At 39.9% G+C, this 20,987-nt stretch overlaps 1 protein-coding gene across 1 annotated transcript; it reads left to right on the forward strand.

The window, feature by feature from the left end:
• The first annotated feature begins 2,248 nt into the window (after positions 1–2,248).
• kcnj6 (potassium inwardly rectifying channel subfamily J member 6) lies at positions 2,249–12,128 on the forward strand. The gene is made up of 2 exons (XM_030792398.1): positions 2,249–3,149; positions 11,800–12,128. Exons 1-2 carry the CDS (start codon positions 2,249–2,251, stop codon positions 12,126–12,128), a joined length of 1,230 nt encoding a protein of 409 aa, XP_030648258.1.
• Positions 12,129–20,987: the final 8,859 nt, after the last annotated feature.

Below are 20,987 nucleotides of genomic sequence, written 5' to 3' on the forward strand. Positions count from 1 at the left end.
CATTACTATTTGTACCCAAATGGCGATGCCAGAGATTTCTCCGTCTTATCTGCACCGTTCTAATGTCACTGAATGAGGCAGATTAGACAGACAGATCTGACAGATCTATACTGATAAAAATGTACGATTTGAAAAAAATGACAATTTCTGCAGCCGCTAATGAGAAATACAGATAATATGGTTAAGATGAAAGGAGGTTTCCACAAGGAGATTCAATAAAGCTCTGAGAAAGGCAAAACTGTGTGAAAATGTCAACGCAAACAGACGATAATTGACGATAATTGATATACGCGCACATTTCCCAGCATCACTTGCAAAACATATGCTAAACATCATTCTATTTGCAAGTCTGCAAAGCTTTTTTCCCCCCTATTATTTTCTTGATCAGTGAACACCAATAAGCATATTGTTTGCTCAGTCCGCGTTAACGTACGTGACGGACTACGGCACAAATTCATTTACATTTTGAATGAGGAGAGGCTGTGGTGAACATGATGAATCTGGGGGATGTGGAGAGGGCCAAGTGAAGCTGTGGTAATTGAATTACCTGCCTCTTGTCCGTATTGCTCCTGGCATCCTGTGACACAGGGATTAGTCATAAGAGGCGCTCTGGTGCACTCTCAGTGAGGGAGCACCACTTCCTCTGATAAGACAGAAAGAGAAGGCTAAGATATTGTGCTAAGGGGTATATATGTTTACCTCACCTATCTCTGCTTTCATCTGGTTGGCTGTGAGGAAATACTGCAATAAAGTGTCATTTTACTTTTTTTTTTTTTTTTTTTTTATCCACTGGAACTGCTACCAGCCTCACTAACCGCACTCTGATTTGCCTTATCTGACTGCATGCTAACTTCATTATCATCCAGATTGGCAGATCTGGCTAATTTATTGTAATGTGCATTGCTTTCGTCAGTGCTGGACTGTAAGTGCGTGTTCAATTAAATGTGCATTTCAAATGTCTTTAACAGGTTCTGTACAACAAAACAGCTCTAAACAAGCCCAATAGCTAACATGTTAAGCAAAGACCACTTTTTAATTCACAAATTGAAAAAAAAAACCAAAACACCAGTGTGGTACTTCAGAAGTCGGAAGTCCCTCATAATTTTCCTCCTGAGTACTCTTCCCCAGTGTTTATACTGATATCTCAGCAGTTACTGTGAGTTGAAAGCGCGTGAATCTAGACTGATGTTGGAGTGATGATGTTAGTTTCACGAAATCTCTTGCCATGCTGTTGCTGACAGAAGCAGTTAGATATCCAGGCCTGTGACCCCAGGCATGGAAATATGAAAATGTTGGGTACAAGGAGAGGGCTATCCTCTGTCCCCGTGTGTTTGTTGAAATCAGACTGTACTGAGTTCTGGCATCATTCCCCGATAGCTACAATATTTAATCTTCCAAAATGGTGACTAAAATATGTCCTCTTTGAACTCCTGACTGAGCCAGCCAAGTGGAACAGCCCTGCTTTAATTGCAAAAGAGCGAACATTACTTTGCTTCATGGCAGTTTGTCCAGTTGGACAGAATGTGGTCTGACAGCCCTCTAATCTGGTGGCATGCAGACCTTCATCATGTGGGGAAAAAAATAGTCATGGTTCAAATGGACTGATGTTAGCTGAAGACCTAATAGGACCTCACGTACTGACTCATCATTCGCATCAACCCAGCACGTGTAGAAAGTGACAAAGCCAAGGGTGCAAAAGGGGACAGACTGCACACAATCCAGCAAAAAAAACCCCATACCAGCATGAAAAGATAACTGTTCATCAAATACGTCTTTTTTTCCTATCTGAAACAAAAGAAACCATGATGTTTTGGTCTCAGGAGAGACCAGTTCATTTAAAATGAATGAGAGGAATCAAAATGAATTAGCAACAAACGAGAAACCCTTCAAGGGCCTTCAGAGTGGGTCTTTTATATCACAGTTCTTAGCTACATTATCCTCATGGATATGGACACAAGTTGTAGCAAGAACAATTTTATATGTTCTTGTGTGTGTGTGTGTGTGTGTGTGTGTGTGTGTGTATAGTACATACATACAAACAACTCAAGTGATTTCATGAATTTCCTCATAGAACTCTACTGTTTTGTTATATATGAAATAGATGGTGCATTTAAATATTTAAGTACATTTAGGTAAACAGTAAGTACAATGCAAAAAAATAAAGCGAAGCGATACAATATTTTGGTTTTCATCCACTTCTTTCCCTTTTTCATCCAATCTAGGCGCTCTGATCCTTCTAGAAGCCCCAATGGAGCAGGATGTGGAGAGCCCCATCACTATCAGACAGCCGAAGCTGCCTAAGCAAGCTCGTGAGGACATTCCCAAACAGCTGGTGGACAAAGAGACATCTAAGAGAAAGATACAGAGGTACGTTCGCAAGGACGGAAAGTGCAACGTGCACCACGGGAATGTACGCGAGACCTACCGTTACCTAACAGACATTTTCACTACGCTGGTCGACCTGAAATGGAGGTTTAACCTCTTCATCTTTGTCTTGGTTTATACTGTAACGTGGCTCTTCTTTGGATTCATGTGGTGGCTAATAGCCTACATAAGAGGCGACCTGGACCATATAGGGGACGACAAATGGACTCCGTGCGTCAACAACCTCAACGGATTTGTCTCCGCTTTCTTGTTCTCGATAGAGACAGAAACAACCATTGGGTACGGCTACAGGGTCATCACAGACAAATGTCCAGAGGGTATTGTCCTGCTCTTAGTGCAGTCCGTTTTGGGATCCATTGTCAATGCCTTCATGGTAGGATGTATGTTTGTGAAGATCTCACAGCCCAAGAAGAGGGCAGAGACGCTGGTGTTCTCCACCAACGCTGTCATATCTATGAGAGACGGCCGGCTGTGCCTGATGTTCCGTGTCGGGGACCTCCGTAACTCGCACATTGTGGAGGCGTCCATCCGAGCCAAGCTGATCAAGTCCAAGCAGACCAAGGAAGGGGAATTCATCCCTTTAAATCAAACAGACATTAATGTGGGTTACGACACTGGAGATGACAGGCTCTTCCTGGTGTCGCCACTCATCATCTGCCATGAGATCAACCAGCACAGCCCATTCTGGGAGATCTCCAAAGCCAGCCTGGCCAAGGAGGAGCTGGAGATCGTGGTCATTCTGGAAGGCATGGTAGAAGCCACAGGTAAGCACCCAAGAAACACTGGAACATTTTCTGTCTTTTTTTTTTTTTTTTTTTGAAGCTGTATGACTTTACAATAATAAAGAAACTTAGTACAAATCGTTGTTCAACCCAAGACTTAAAAAGGCAAAGAAATACCATAGACTGGAAGGCAGGTGCACCATCAATAAGTGTGTTCCAGGCATCGGATCAAATTTCATTACCCGTTTGAAGAGATGTATGTGAGCCTGGTTTTATAACCGCATGTGCTATTGTAACCGTTCCCTACAGAAATAATAGCCTGATTATGGCAACAGTAAAAACCCAGTGTATTTAGTGGGGGTACAAAAGGGAGAAACTGAGATCAGCCAGGAAGCTTCTCAGGTTGCATGCTGAGTCGATGCAGCGACCATTTACATTCATGAAAGGGATACTAACACACATGTATACTGTATGTACACGTCGATCATGTAAGATGACCTCCATGTACTTAGGGGTGCTCTTTTCGAGTCTTCCACGTCTACTTTACCCTATAGTTAAATCTCAAAGTGCTTTAATGGTCTCTGAAGACCCTCCAGTTTTGTGGATTTTTTTTTTTTTTTTTTTGCCCTTCTGCATGTCAGTGGGTACAGTAATTGAAATCGAATGCGTTGCCCACTTCACATTTCCAGGGTAATCGCTTTCATGCTCCAGATGACTTTTTTATGAGGATCCCATTAGACAGTTACACTGTGAAGATGTGTGGAATATAGATGATCTGGCCTCCTGTACAGGTCTGGTCTGTGCAGGAGTATCATGATAGTTTCCCAGAGGAATTAGAAGAGCGTGGACTGGACTTGGAGCTAAGGAATAACCAAAGACCAGTGAGATGTGAAAAGGGGGGTTACCAAAAGCATCCATCTGAATATACTTCAGAGGCAAGGCTGAATAATTGGCTGCGCGAAAAGAACAATAGAGAAATAAATAAATAACTGATTTCTGACAGTGGAAGAACGCAACAGTAGGGTGAAAAGCAGGTCTCTGCGCCTGGTGTGGGCAGCGAATTTTTTGTGTGGAGTTAGTGAAGCAACTGTAATGTGTGTGAGTCACTTTATACCAAGCACAGATAACGCTGTGGAACACCCTGCGGAGAAAACACACACCCATGTTTTACCCTGCCAGTGGTGAGGCATGAAACGGTTGAACGGGTCAAAACACCCAGCTCTTTTTGTTTGATCCGCACAATGTGTAAAATCCTTTTACTTTTTTTTTTTTTTCTTTTTCATTTTTCATCATCATAAAACAATCTGTCGTTATTTAAAGTGTAAGAACGGAAATTAATTAAACTGTAAGGATGTATGATCTGTTTATTTTATTTTTTTTATCTAATTTATTCCTGGGGTGTGCCGTGCAGGCATTGCGATGAAAAGCAAGAAAATCTGTCCGTTTCATTTTATTTTCCCCACATATTTCCAGTTAAGTCTCGACTCTTTTTTGCCATCTAGGTGCAGCGAGAGTGTATCTGTTTTTCAGTAGGGGGATAAGAACAACGCGATTCACATAATGGTGTAGCAGCTATTTTTTTTTTTTTTTTGGACAGCTCTGTGTAAGGGTACTCAACTTTTATGTTATTCTTCATGTAATATTTTAGACATGATCCAGATCATAGACCAACAAATCAATTGCTTTCCAGGCTTTTTAAATTCTCCCCTTTTCTTCCCCTTTTTGTGTGTTATATCAGCTGACTCTTTGAATGAGTCAAATGAGCCAGAATGAGAGAAGCCTGCCGTTTTGAAACCAGAAGCCTGCACATCTATAGTTCCAATCCTTTTCATTTGTAAATTTTCAGTTGGATTCAGCAAGGCCTGGCTTGAAGACTATGGGTTCTTTGATGATAAAATGACAGTAAAACAGTAATGCAATTGTATGTGGCGTTAAATGTACTTCAGTGTTTATATGAATGATTTTTATTAATTAAACTTCTATGAAAAAAATAAATAAATCCAGAGACCTCGATCATGCAACACAATGAACCCTTAAGGAGAGAAGGCAATAGAACTTGACGGGGTTCATTTGTTTGTCTTAGTTTTTGATGACTGAGAGAGAATGTGCTTCACATGGTATGATTCAGATTGTAGGAAACATTCCCTATTTGTTGCACCAAAATCTTTTGGCTTTTCGTCATTGTGTGAAACTCTGTGTGTGTGGGGGTTTTTTTTAAGTGATCGGTTTTACGCAGTCCCAATGAAAACGGGCTCTCGCAAAACTTGCTGTTATGAGCTTATTTTCGGTTCTAGGGATTATATAATGATGTCTGTAGATATATTGTTAGGAGAAAGCCTTCTGTGAGTTCGGAAGCTGAAAAAGGTACTTATACTTACAGACAGGGTAAATCAGAGCCCTTATGCAAGAAGGGAAACTGTGACGTGATGAGTGACTGGGCAATCTTGTGAGAAAGGATGAGTCACCTTTCAGACAGTATCTTTACAATGCCAAGCAGAACTAATAAGGGCCGGAGGGGATTTGAACTCTCATAGGTTGATAATGATTGGCTACACATCTCAATTTTACTGTTTCTTTTTCTTTCTTTTTTTTTAAGCATTACAGTTTTAATAGTTCATTCACAAGCTTGAGACTATTACTGTGGGTGCCTCTCTCTTGGAATAGCGGTCCAGACCTAATAAACGATTTGGCTGGCTGCTAATGATATTTGAAGAATTTGACTCAAGGCAAGAGGAGACAGGTATCCTCTTGGAACATGGCAGGGATTCGGAGGGTTTTTACCTCAGCTGTACACAAACACACCTGCTCTGCCAAGTCCTGAGAGACCTCCGCATATCAGATACAGAGGAGGAAGATCACAAATTGTTTACCCCAGACCTGAGATGTTTGTCCAGGAAAAACCAAATTGGAGTTAAGAATTGAGAAAATGGCTGGGATGATGAATTCCTGTGTTCCTTATTGCTGTTGACTTTGTCTGAGTGCTATATTTCCATCCTCTAGCAAAAACCTCACTCTCTGTCTCTCCCACGTAAAATATCAACAAGAGATGGGCACTTGGTTTCAGAGCGCTAAATATAGTTCTTGAAAGGAAAATGATAATTCTCACTCTACAATCTTCGCTGCTTGCTTGGTAAACATGCAAGTGTGTTTGGTCAACATATTGGTCAACAGGTCCAGCAAGAGTGTGAAACAGAGGTCGTCGTCACTGGTCTGGAAATTATTTAGATGAGCGTTATGATTCGAGCGAACAGGTTCAACCTTTTCACCTGAAATCAATCATGACAAAAGGACAGAACATGTCCTTTGCCACCTGTTCTCAGGAGTGAGATTCTCTGAGGAGTGGAAATACAGATATAAACAAGAAGATTTTCTTGTGTCGTCGGTGCAATTAGGAAAAAATACCTTTCTTAAAGCGACTATAATGTTATTTGCTGTAGTTTGTGGGGTTGCCATAGCAACTGTACTGACAGCATAAGTGTAAGCCACGCTTCATCTTTGTTAGAGCCAAAGTGAGCAGGCAGGAAAGCCCACTGACATTATATAACAACTGTTATCTAAACAGCGGGACACATCAGCCAATGAGTATAATATTATTATTAGCAATTCCCTACCATCTACTCTGGAAGTAGGTGGAGGCTTTTTTCCTTTTTTATTCTCAAACCGGGGTCTCTGTTTCATCCCTGCATAAGTTTATCTTTAAAAAAGAAAAGAAAAAAACGGTGGAAAATCCTGCTTTTCCTGGCAGATAGTTCTGTGTGTATTTTTTTTTTTCCTGTTAAAGATTAAGCAGCTGTGGGACATTTTCCAACACAGTATACGCACTGCAGTGCAGAAGGTGCATGGATTACAACAGCAGAGATTCAGCCAGCCCCTGGGCTGCATGCAGGAAGAAAACTCAGCCGCTAACGTATACATTTGTGCGTAAAGAGGCCTTGTTTTAGGTGTTCAGCGATAATAATGTATTTCCGTGTGATCGTGATGGTTTTCAGGACAGCTTCACGAGATTCTAATTTTTCACCAATGTGCTCTAACCTAAAAAAAAAAAAAAAAAGAAAGAGAGAAAGAAAGGGGGTGGGGGGGGGGGTGGGGGGACCTTTCAGTGGGAATTTGAACCATTCCCTTGCCTGTGATAACTGTATTTCAGACTGCCAACATGAGTGCCTTTACTCCTGTACACAGCAGGATAATGTGAAGCTGAGATTTTAACAGGCTAAAGAGTGATTTTATGCATGTCCATTGTTTCCTGCTAAGCATAGCAGTTGTTAAAATTTTTAAAATTCTGCTATTACAGCTGATGGAATGCAGTAAAATGCATCAAATCCCTATCACTGGCTTGTTTTTTAAAGTGAGAAGACAGCCGTGAAAAATGCCTTTAAATAATTGGTAAACCTGTCCATAAAGACCAAGGCATTGCACTGCACATATTTGGAAGGGAACAATGTGTGTGTTGACGTAAGTCATGAAAATGTTTCTTTTTCATTCCTTTTTTTTTTTTCACATTCTGCATTTTATTAACATAGACATCAGAACACTGATGGCCAGTTTTGTGCAGTAAAATGCACTGTCCTTATAGTCTCTTCAGTAACTGCAACTTTGTTGCATTTTATGGCTCACTGATTGGCTGACAATCCTCATATTGTAGCAACCAAGTTAAATCCTGATGACAGATCTTTTCCACATAAAAACAGCCCAGTGCAGTGATCACTGGGAGAGTGAAATCAAGCCTTAGCAGCAGCTGAATTTATGCTGACTGAATTTAAAAAAAAAAGAAAAGAGAAGTAAAGAAAAGACATAGCAGTATTATCACAGACTCCTGAACTGTGACCAATTGCATCAGTCTTATGAAAACCAGCAGAGACACTTTTTTTTTTTTTCTTTTATTCTTTTTTTTTTTTTCCTCGAGAGTGAGAGCACAATGCAGTCGTTCAAAACCAGGGTCTCTGGTCTCTCGCGTGAGGCGAGACTGGCGACGAACGCAAACGACCGAAGCTAAAGTCGGTTTTCCGTGCATATACCGAGACTCCCGCTGCCTGGGTAAATATCCCTTTCTGAAGCACATCTGTTCTAGACCAAAGAGCATGTACGTGTTGCATCCTCTTGTAGCCCTCAGGCACTCTCAGGCAGTGGTGTGAAAGAGAACACTCAGGGAGTGCAGAAGAGGTTAGCATGGTAGACAGGGCATGTGGGGGAATGCAGAGGAGCTTGTGGCTTGGCTTGCATGCTTTATTTATTTATTTGTTTGGGTTTTTTTTTGTTTGTTTGATTGTTTGTTTGTTTGTTTTCTATGGCCGACCTGCCTCCGCTGGAGGGGCTTCCCTCAACAGAACAGCAGATGCTAGCACATACAGTATATTGGATGCATCGTCGGAAGATTACGTGTGGCTTCAATATGACATTTAGATTGTTGTGCACTGAGTGCGTATGTGAAACTTTCCTTTGTAATGTTAAATTTGATTTAGCCAATGTACTCCTCCAATGTAAGCCAGAGGAGGAAATGTATATATATATATATATATATTATATTTTATTTCAATGGAGATTCTTTAAGGGAGTTTCTCAAAGTGAGTCCTTTACGATAGGAAACCTTTCTGTTGTATTTATTTTCTGACACTATCAAGCTAAAGGGATATTCAGCTGACCAAGGTCTGTTCTAGGCTGATAAGAGATGCAATATGAAAGGTTCAGCTCAAAAGAAGCTCTGTCCCTGAATTTTACTTTCACATGGTCCCATCAACAAAATGAATGTGTGCTTTAAAAACTCACCATTCAGTATCACAGATAAAAGTTTGAACTTCTGCCTCCTGTCTCTTATTCTGGGCTCACGTACAATATTGCCACTGGAATTGAGAACTACTTCTTTGTCCTGCAAGAGCTGCGGGTAGCTGTATATATATATTATTATAGATATCAGGAAAATATTATAGTATTTTTATACAGCGTAGAGTTGGGAAGAAGCTAAAGTGTGTGTGTGTGTGTGTGTGTGTGTGTGTGTGTGTGTGGGGTGTGTGTGTGTGCGTGTGTGTTCCCTTGAGGCCAACTTGAAATCCTGCAGTTCATCATCTTTGTGTGGTGTGATGATATCATCCTAATGAGTTACAGATTCAGCAGACACTGCCTAGCGCGTTCAACCTGGCCCGGGCTCCAAAAAAGAAAAGAAAAAAAAAAATAGAAAAAAAGAAAAAAAAAAAAAACGTGGGTTATATAAATGTGCTGGGGTTGGACTGTGTGGGTGTCTGCCTTCTCAGTTTACCTCTGGGCTGTTGCTGTTTGTTCACATTCCCTGCACTGGTACGTGTTGGAGTATCTCTCAGCCTACCAACTCAAAACACAGGCCTCTATGTGAGAGCGTAATCAGCCACGGCGCTATCGACTGGACACTGAGCCTTTAATGATGTCTGCAACTCAACTCCTCAGAAATTTGATCCTCAATAAACCTGTCACTACCTGGTCCTTGAGCACTGATGATGTACGCTCAGAGATTTAGATTTGAGCTTTTTTTTTGACAGGTCCTATCTGAAGCTGAATACCTAGGGAGACACAGTGTAAAGCTGAGACGAATTGGCCTCGAGGTTGTTAGCCTCTGTATCGGCTAGCAACTTCTTCTACCTTCTTCATGCATATTTGATAATGATTGTCTCAGAACATGAAGCTGAACACATGACCATTTCCACTGTTTTTATATCTGTGCTACTGCTATCACCTACCTCGACTTGAGAAGAACAGTGAACATGCAGGAGGTGGCGAGATGGACACACAGTAGATTGCAGTGAGTTGTAGTCCATTTCTCAGAGGCTTTGTGCTGTGATCAGAATCTTTGATTTTTATTTTCTTTTTCTCTCGGCCTCTCTCTCAATACCATCTTGTAATCAGTGTCGTTTGAGATTTTGGTTCAAACGCTGGTTCGACGGAGTCTTTCCACTCGTGCTGTTGAGCTGACTCTAGAAAAGGGATTGTTTTGTAACAGACCCGAGTCATCGATTGAGCTGTGCCCTTTGCTTTGCCAAAAATATGGATAGCATTCTATGGAGTGCAGATATTTTGTGGGGAAGCGCAGCTATATTGTGGGTTGGGACCAGCCTTACGTGGAGCATTAAGCTCATAGACCTGTTTTGAATATTTGCTCAGTAGCTCTGTGTAAGTGTGAAGTGGTTTGTGTAACACACTAGCTGCGCTCACATGTTGGTCTTCATGCTAGAACTGTGTCCCAGTCAGGAGCCATTGACATTTTGCGTAGCCTAGAGATAAGCATTGCATTGCTTGACAAAAGTATAGAACTTGTAGTGTGAGAAGAAAAAAAAAGTTGTGAGAGACTTTGCACTTTGTCAGGGGACGTATGTGCTAACCACACTCTACTCAACTTGCCTCATCTGCTGTGGGAGACTTGTGAGACTGTGGGTAATAGAACATTCCAGATTCAGAGATAAAGATGCAAGAAAACGTTAAGTTCATGTGCTAAAAGTATGACCCAGAGAAGCAGGCTCACATTGGCCAGACATCTATGGCTAAAAGGGGTCAAAACATCATTCATCACATAAAGCTTTCAACAATACCCACTCAGTAAAATCCTTGTGAGATTTGGCAGATATGCAGAAACTTAACATGGAGGTCAGACATGGTATCTTACTCAAATCAGAGGTCTGTTGGTTAACAGCTACAAATTCTGAAATGCTTAAAAAAAAGAAGAAGAAAAAAAAAAAAGCATGTTCTTCTGCAGCTGTAATGAATGGAGTCATTTAAAAAAAACTGTTTATTATTAATGGTGTACATCACTTGACTCTAATTTGGCCCTTCTTCACCTCAATTTTAATCTCACTCTCGGTTTTAAATGTTCACAATATTGCCTGAATCCCTGACACTTAACTCTCCTCAAAAGGAATTATAGCGGCTTAATTAGCATTTGAGGTCAAGAAGGTGACTAATATGTCACTTTTGATCTGAACACTTCAGCTTTTAGCTGGTAGCTTGCTGTGTGGGGAAAAATGTAAAATCAGCAATCAGAAAATAATGCAGAAGTAGTCAGCAGATTTTCCAGCGTTAAATGAATCTTGATAGTGTTTGTATTATCCCATTTTGATCCAGCTCCAAATCATCTCTTTGAAAGGCTAAATCAATGTAACTGTTATGTAGTTTGATAATAAGATAGCATTAAAACAGATTTCTAAATGGACATTCCATTCAGCCTGCATGGGAAATTAAATGTTTGTCATTAAGTTACAATCTTTTTTTTCTCCCTGCATGTTTGCAGTTTGCCTCATTACTTGGGGTCTGTGCTAAAAGCTTTCTCTAATGAAATCACAATTTCTTCAGCTAGTGCTTTCCAATGCAGTGTGTTAATAAGCATTTGGAAGTATGCCACACCTACTTTATGAGCATCAAATATCCAAAACACGGAATCAGCTGTAGCCTTTTTGGCAGCCCCACAATCTCATCTGGTATCAGTTATTCAGTCTACGATGCCACTGATGTATGTTATGGTAGACATCCACCTGCCAGTATTTTGTTTTTATCTTCGTGAGTCATTAATGTTGAATTTCATTACACACTAAATGAATGCGACTTAAATCTGGCCCTTGTTTAGTAGTACACATGATTTGTAAGGATGCTTTGACTGAGAATGATAATTGCAATATTCCCTTGCAATATTCCCTTGTTCGGAAATCGGAATTTTTCCACTTGCTTCTCGTTTCCGCAGGGATGACGTGCCAGGCCAGGAGTTCGTACGTGACAAGCGAGATCAAGTGGGGCTACCGCTTCACGCCCGTACTGACTCTGGAGGACGGTTTTTACGAGGTGGACTACAACAGCTTCCACGAGATCTACGAGACCAACACGCCCAGCTGCAGCGCGAAGGAACTCGCCGAAATGACCTCCCGATCCCGGCTTCCCCTCACGTGGTCGGTGGCCAGCAAACTGAGCCAGCAGGGTATCCTGGACGCGGAGGACGAGGCGCAGGAGAAAAACAAGGACCAGGCGGAGAGAAACGGTGACATTGCCAACATGGAGAACGAGTCCAAAGTGTAGAGCAGAGGGTTTGCGCTCCTCGTGGTGTCTGTGCGGAGGCACAGCAGATCCGGGGACCAGCTCAGGAAAGAAACGGGCCTAAGTACATAGTGCCCTGAAGCGAGTACCAGTTTCTGCCCTCGACACTCATTGCCCCAAAGATTACTGACACGAAGACAGATAAACTGGGTACAGCTCTCGGGCAGTTGCATGGTTTCAGATGTAAATTTTTTTCTTAATGTTAAAAAATGATATTATTTTCAGATTTTTAATCAAAGATTAAAACCTATATAAATATGAATATACATATAAATATAAATATAAATTATACATATTATATATATATATATATATATTCTAGGGCATTTACATTTGTATTTTTTGTATATATATTTCAATATTTGTTTTGTTGCAGACGTGTGAATATTTGATGAGGGTTGTTTGATACAAATTCATTTGGACCAGGTTTGTACATACAGTATGCCTTATGTGAGAGAGTTACTTTACATTTGGGTTTTCAGAAGTATATCTAAGCATGTATAAAAAGAAAAAAAAAAGGAAAAAAAAAAAAAACTGACTGTAGTCGATTTCACTCTGTACATAAAATAACGTAGGTAGTTGTAGGTGAGACACAAGCGATCTTTATACTGGATGCAAAACCTCTAGATTAGACTAATGGGATCTCCCCCTTGTCTGGCGGAGCTGTCTCTGACTTTGGCTGTGCATGTCTGCTGAAATATTACCCCAACGACGTTTAGTGACCAGTGGCTTACCTTACAATCTCTCAAGTGTTATTTGACTTCATGATCCCAGATCGGCCCCGCTCCAGATGACCTGACTCTGATTGTGTAGGCTTTGTGCAATGCCCTTTAAGATTCAGTTGGACGCCTGAGGAGAATAAGCTGGTTTGTTTCTGACGTTGGCCTCAGGTGCTGCGTGGATGTGTTATCTCCCAGATGACTTACCTCTTGTTGTTACAACCAATGTTCTCCCTACAGGATGAAAAGGACTGATTAAAAATCACTTTCTTCTCTCTCTCTCTCTCTCTCTCTCTCTCTCTCTCTCTATCTAATTTGTTATTTTATCATCCTCCATCCAAAAAAGCCATAGAGTGAAAGATGTGACGTGACCTTCGCAAGATGGCTTTTAACGGTCCTCACGCGGCGTAACCATGGGTTTTAAAAATCAGCCTAAACGCGTGTGCTTATCAGAATGACAAATATTCCGGAGCTGCGGCAACGTATGAGGTAACAGGGGACCTGCGAGGGGGGAAAAGTAGCAAAGAAAAAAAAGTCTGGTGAAGCAAACGATTCAAATTAAAAGAATATTTGATGATAACTGTCATCACAAAACTTTTACTCTGTCACACACTGACTTTCACCTGTTTGAAAATTGCGTGCCTTAGGCTTAGGTGATATTAAAACAACCCTGCTTCCAGTGCACGCGTGCAGTGGCAAAGGCTACCCTCCCCCTGTTTCATTCTGTCAGTGTGAAAAATGTTGTATTCGCTATATTTCTAGTCCTTATAATTAAAACAATACTCCAATGGGCCTACAATATTTTAACATGGCAGAGTCATAGCCGCATAAGCCGTGGAAAGATAAAGTTATATTGCGGCCCTGGATGACTGCGGTTTAGCTTCAGCGTTGCAGACAGAAGGACAAAAAAAAAATTATTACGATTGAATTGACCTCGTGCTTCAAGATTTTTTGAAAAATTCAAATTTTTACCTTGCACAATGGGAAACATTCAAGTCACTGAGAGTGAGTGGGAGATGGAGGTGCATTTGTCTTCTCTATTTTATCTTAGCAGTTGTTTATCTTAGCAAGTTTAGTCTTTGGTTCCCAAAAGACAAACATAAGAAATGGTGGGGTGGGGGTGGTGGTGGTTTCTGTCTTTTGTGTTTTTTAACAACAAAAATGACCATGTTTTCACATCTGTGCAGCACTTTGGACAAGTGTCCTTTTCCTCCATCCTATATGATAAAGAAGGTGAGTTAGAGAGGTCACTGAAAAAGGAGAGGAAAAAAAAGCGTTAAGTGCTTACTCCCAACAAATTCGGAATTTGTTTTGTTTTCAAATTAAGGAATCTGGCCACCTGATCCAAATGCATGCACTTGCTTAAGTTGGACAGAATATTTCTCATACACGGTTTAGGTGAGATTAAAACACATAATATCATAAAGTAGGGAAGAATTCCTTTATTATTCATAGTCTTGTTCTTAACAGAACATTCAAGCAGGTCAGATGCTGATACTGCTGGATTGAATCAAGCTTCAATATCTTCTGTTAGACTCTTGTCCTTACCTTCAACATATGGTGTTCATTTTGATTCAACAGAACCTGCAACTTTACCCAGCATATCTGAGGTAATGATTCAGATAAAATCTTTGGAGTAGGGGAGGAATGTTAAGTGATGAGAAATACACCATATATATATATATATATATATATATATATATATATATATTTTAAATGGTTTAATGGTATGATGATTATTTTGAATATTTTGAGATGGAGTCAGACACAGAGACAGTGCAGGAACAGAGGAGGAACAAATGAGGTATGTTTGCCCTTAACGCTGGTGTCTGTTCTTTTATCTTACATTGTATTTATGAATTCATATAAACCTACTACCTGAAAATGTTTGCTTGTATTCTTATTCCATTTTTTTCATGCTATCTTAAAAAATGAAAGGGCAGATCACAAACGCGGCACAATCTTTGCAGACCTTTTCTTGAATTAAAAAAAAAAAACTTGCTTTATTTATTTTTTTTTTTTAGTGTGTTTTAACAACGTGGGAAAATATACTCACTTATTTGTGTTCAACTTCTGTTGCAATTTGTGCTTATGAATTGTTTTTTTGCAAACAGGATAAGAATCCTACATTATGGGTTGTGATAGAGTGTGTCTGTCTCAAAAGGAAGGGGGTGGGCATATTTTCAGAGAATTATCTGACTTTTGTATGAACTGAACAGAACTAGAATTTTCCAATGTATTTTCCGTTCACTTACTGAGGTTTGCTTAACCCCCAGAATTCATCTGTTGTTAAAATCTGGAGTTTCTTCTGTTTATTAGCTGAGTCATGTTTCACCTCAGTCTCTCAGTATTTTGATGAGAATCTCTCCCCACCAAGGCTACCTGCTTGGAAAATAACTACATGGAATATTTCTTTTAATGAGCCCCCTAATTAGCTTTCTACTACTTGAACGGAGACTAGGTAATTAAGGCGAAGTTCACCGCTTTTGACAGATTTCCTCATTATATCACTAACCTGCCCATTTGTCCTTCTCTCAGATGGCTTAGATTTCATTTAAAATCCACCCAGAGTGACATAGACAGTAACACTGGTAGATGTTTAGACAGAAAACCATGAAAAGTCACACTGAAGTTTTGATGATAAAGAATTCATTGTTAAAATGGGTCCATATGTCAGAAAGAGTGAACTTCCCCTTTACTTAGGACTGGACATAGACTTGAAATATTTTAGCGTTGCAATTAGAATGAACTACTTAATTATGCAAATGCACAACTAATGTGTGGTGCCTATAAAGCTTAATACCGTGGCATTGACCAACCCTTCAATTCAAAATCACACTTAGCTGTGTCACCTGATAAGCCATTCCTCCTGGTCTCCACTTACCTCGTACAGTTACGTGCTGATATAGACAAAAAAAAAAAAATCATTAAAGTGGTTTGATTCAAGCCATGTCTATGACATTTTTCTGTGTCACAGCAAAATTGGAAAATGGCGTATTTTACACATTATTAACAAACTCTCCAATAAAAGCAATCACTTTTTTTTTATATTATTATTATTATTATATTATCTTCCACAGATAATAAACCAAGCTCAACTATTAAAAAGATTTTTCCAGAATCACATCAGTCATAACTGTATGATTTGAAATGAATAAAACGTAATTTTGGAAGAGAACTTTTTTTTTTTTTTTCACAATTACATTAGAAAGCCTACGCTAGGTTTTCAGTTGAGCAATAAAATTTTAGCACTTTGTCCTTCGGCAAGAGCGTGTATGAGGACGGTTTTATGTACATGTATTCTCAGAGAGAGGACGAATGCTTCAGCTCGAACACTGTCACACACACACACAGTATAAAATGACAGCATTCCGTTTAAAACTGTTTAAAACAAACTGTTTCTCCATATTACAGTTGGATTTTGTGAAAGATCTTTCAGTTATGAGTAGATACACTTCATCTCACTGTCATACAAGGTCAGTGCCTCAAATTAAAAAAAAAAAAAAAATATCCAATTTGGTACCAGAATATTCTACAATCCCATAATAATTCTGTATTATCTCAAGATGTGTTAGTGATTATGATGATGTCACCCAGGAAGACCTCATCCTACTGCAGTCATGTGTCAGGGGGCGTTATCTACGTCCACATAAACCAAATTCTACTCTTTTCACTCTCAAATGTTCACTCTTTTCTCTGAGATTACATAGTTTACACCATTACTTTATGATATATATAACTTCTCCGGATTGTACATCGGTGTACATTTAATGCTGGAAAATTGAACATATGTTATCAGTAATTAACTGTCAGCACATACCTTTTCTTGTGTCTTATCCACCTCTTCAGTAGTTTTGTAACAAACAGGATTGAACAACATGGGGACCCTGAGAAATGTAGGAGCATTGGAGTTGGTGTCTCTGTCATTGACTGTTGCACGGGCAATGGCATGAAAGCATGCTTTGTATGAAAGCACAATAATTGTACAGAAACTTCAATGATTATAGTGCCAAATTTTTAAAAATAAATTGATACACTATGTTTGAATTTTTTCTTCCATGTCTATGTTATTGATTCTCTGTTACAAAACAGAATGTTCAAGTTATTTATTTATTTATTTATTTTTTTGCAGACATTTAAATGCCAATTAACAAAATTTCTCCACATCCACGGTAATGCGAGTTATGATTATTCAATAGTTGGGCCAGGCTGCCACCCAGTGGTCAATTTAAAAAAAAATTAAACACCCTCCTCCCCCCACCCCCCCCCACCCCATTGTTAAACTGGCCACTGGAGGTCACATTATCCCCATATAGTTTCGTTTGTTTTACTGAAAGGTATGTTTAGCTGACCTGTGCATTGCTAATGATTCCAGTCAAAGGGAGCATTTCTGATGGTATGTGGGCGTAACTACAGGAGCCTAATCCTGTCTTTTAGACCAAAAACTGTGAAAACAGTGAACAGATGGTGATAGACAGACTGCAGCAGTGACGCCCAATGAGGGTTTTTTTTCTCTTTGTTAAAGCAATCTAAGTCACTGGGTTTTTTTTTTCTGTTTGTGGGCTTCATTATTTTGTATATGATGGCAGCTAACCTTAATAACATTAATATTTGCCGTATGAAAATACATCAAATATGCTTATCATATCATACTTCTTTTATGAGAATACTTAATATTAAGACTTTGTTACCCACACAGAGTCATTGAAGGCTGAATGTAAAGTATAATGTGTTTTTGTTCAGGACCAACGGATTCAACCCAAATACTTATCGTAATTTGCTGGTGAGAGCAAACATGTACACTACCATCTCATGACAATCTTAACATAATACATGACGCTGCTTCAACAAGCTGACTCTGAGGTCAAATAGGGTTCTATCCTTGAGTGTAGATGATTTAAGTTATTGGATAACATCTTTTAGACATTAAATATTAGATATTGGCCACTGAAAGAGACTGAGCTGACAGAACATAATCTCTAGCACCCCGTCTTGGGGAAGCTTCCTGTCATTAGTCTCATTAATATTCAGCGAATGAATTCCTGACAACAGGTTGACCAATCAACAGCATGTGCTCACAAGCTGCTAGGTCATAATTTATACCAGAGTGGAGGTGCACTTAAACCAAGGAACAAAACATCTAAGACGAAGCAGACGAAGGCAGAGACCTGTACAGGAAGGATGCGGCGAAGGCCGAGATTTTCACTGCATCCTCTCAAAGGCTTAAGGAATTTTGGGGGGAAATGCATTTTTTATGAAGTCAGCTTGTTCAGTTAAAGGGCTTCATCTCCTCTCAAGAAGCATGGATGGTTTGTTTTTGAAAGTTTTGTAGAAGTGTTGGGTGTCCCTATGAATAATTTTAAGCTGAGGCTTACTGGAGAGGAGAGAGAGAGAGAGAAGACAAGACACAGCAGAAGACAGTCTCCCGCCCCGTGGGGCTCTGCACTGGGCCCCGCGCTGGGCCGTCTCTCCCGAGGAGCCGGGCGAAACGGGTCAGCGCCAGCGAGTTACTGGGCGAGCACGCTGTGCCCTGTTGACTCTCGGCTCTGCCTTAACACTGGAGCCGTTTTCGAGGAGCTCTCCGCGGTGCTGAAACAGAGCTGCTCCCACAAATCTTTGGGAGACACGGCGAGGGATCAGGCTAGAGCTCCAGCTGTGCTTTTATGGTTGCAGAACAGGGACGTTCATTGTCTCTCTCTTAACTATGTATTAAACACCATTACCACTGTGATCCACTTTATAAAAAAAAAAAAGAAAAAAGGGCAGATTCCATTCTCATTATACTGTGCTTATGAAATTGAAAGTGTTTTCTTTTTCACTGCTATTCAGCTCCAGGTACAAAAGGGAAACAATGACAGAGTTATTCAAGCCTACTTTTCATTCATTATGTGTTTAATTACCCTTCGCTTTCGGGATCCCTTACTACGTTTAGGCACCAGCCCAGGCCGAGTAGCGTAAGCTAGGACACTGAGGTAAATATATATTCTCACCTTTAACATTTATGCAATACAAGAGCCAATAAATTACATATGGGTCCCTAGTACTGAGCAGCCAGAGGTAATTACCACTTTGTTCCCTTAAACCATGCTCCCTTTTATTTTCTGTTTTGTGTCAGAAAGCTCAGTGCGTCTGAATTGCGGAGGTATAACCGTGACAGAGAAGTTTATCCAGAAAAGAGCTCCAAGCTGTAAGTATTTTTGTGAGGTTTCCAGCTCTGAGCTGAACAGAAACAGTATGGTTCTGCTGAAATCTGGTTAAAATGGCATGTAAAACTTGAGGCCGTGTTGCCTGCTCCCTCCTCCTCTTGCCAATAAAGACTGAATGTTGCAAAGTGCTAATCAGCATATTTAAAGGATAACACCCAGACATCACTTCCTTCCGTCAGTCAGTGACAGACAATAAGTGAACACAAGCAGTCAGCATTAAGTGGAGAAAGCATATGATCCAGGATCAGCTTGGAGCAGTTAATGGAGCACTCGTGGTCGACTTGTGCAAATTACACTATTTCACAGTGTCCTAAAAGAAACACCACTGCTTCCTCATAGGCATTACAAACTAAAAATTATGCTCTCTGTGTCTTGGTCGCTATGAAACTTTCAAACTAAGAAAATTATCTGGCATATGAAAGAAGTTACATACCTCCACACACCTCCTGTACTCTATGTGCGTTATTTTGTGAAATGGCCAATGAAGGAAGGAACCATTGGTTATTTCTTACCATTACATTCCAATTGGGTTTTAAGGCCTGCTTTACAAACAGGAAAAAGTTCTTACTAAAAAAAACCAAAACAAAACAAAAACAAATAGAAGAGAAGAAGACCGAGTACAAGTGAATGAAGTTTTTCTTTTTTTATATCATACATAAGACCGCTTGAATATAATACAAAGGGCTTGCCCATTTTTCACCTTTTTGTAACATTACCATATACACAGCAAGTCTTTTTTTTTTCTTTTTTTTCTTTTTAGATCTTACAATCTGTGGACACAGGTACTTTCGCCATGCTGTTCATCTTTACAGTGCACGTCAGACGTTCTGTAACCAAAACCGTGTATTCAATTACTAAAAAAAATAAAAATAAAACTGGACTAAGGTGTATGAGAGGGCAGTGGGGTGGAGGGGGAGAGAGGAAGAGAGAGCGAGAGAGAGAAGGAGGGGGAGAGAGAGAAAGACAAGGGGGGGGGGGGGGGGGGGGTCCGTGGAGAGATTTTAAAATTGAGGTTTAAGTTCATCCTGGGATTCACATTGAGCTTATTGACGATGCACAGATGGTTGGGTATACACCCCGGGTTGCCTTCACACGCTTGTCTTATCAATAACCTGATTTCAAATGGACCGACTTTGTTTGAAGCTTGTACCTCCTGAACACAACAAAAATATTTCCTGTAGTATGTATACATAATTTCTTATGCATATGTATATATTAAAACACTGCTGTCATTCAAATTGTAGACATACATCCACACACAATACCCTGTCTATAATATTTAAGGTATGAATATCTATTTTCTCCAATTAAATTGAAACCCTACAGTTTTGCATTGGTACTGGAAAATGTCAACTACTTTGGCCTGGAAGCACTGATACCCATTGACTATCACAGACGAGCTTCCACTGTATGGTCTCCACGTTGACTTAAATGTACTCAAAATACCATTAGGAAAAAAGTAGTGAGTTCTAAACTTCCTTTATTTAAAAAAATATAAATATGTACATAAATTCTATTTCAGCTATTAAAATGGGGTCAAAAAGTAAACACCTGAAGCCCGTGTTTATGGACACCTTCCTTTAGCTATTACTGTTTCTGTTTGATTTTGCCACTAGCCAAAACAAACCCAATGGAACCGTATACTGAGTACTCTTAGGCATCTTGCAATTGGACTGGAGAGTGGAGCTCCAGCTGGCAGGGCCAAATTTTTACAGACTAAATTTCTTTTTCTTTTTTTTTTTTCTCCTTTAGGATTTTATGACCCATGCTGATGACCTCAGACATGATCAATTTTGAAGATGTTGTGATAGGAACCAATCAACCAAATTAATACTGTACCTCTTGTTTTCTGCTGGCTTCATCTGGATTGCTTCAAAATTGAAGAGAAGGATACCATTTTTAGCCACTGCTGAGAT

The sequence above is a fragment of the Chanos chanos genome, chromosome 15 (assembly GCF_902362185.1).
Source record: "Chanos chanos chromosome 15, fChaCha1.1, whole genome shotgun sequence".
NCBI classification, from domain to species: Eukaryota; Metazoa; Chordata; class Actinopteri; order Gonorynchiformes; family Chanidae; genus Chanos; species Chanos chanos.

What these genes read in the sequence shown, in the direction of transcription:
- kcnj6 (XM_030792398.1), top strand. Translation starts at nt 2,249, where the DNA reads ATGGAGCAGGATGTGGAGAGCCCCATCACTATCAGACAGCCGAAGCTG. An exon ending in AGGCATGGTAGAAGCCACAG is followed by an intron (nt 3,150 to 11,799) that starts GTAAGCACCCAA and finishes TCGTTTCCGCAG; the next exon opens with GGATGACGTGCCAGGCCAGG.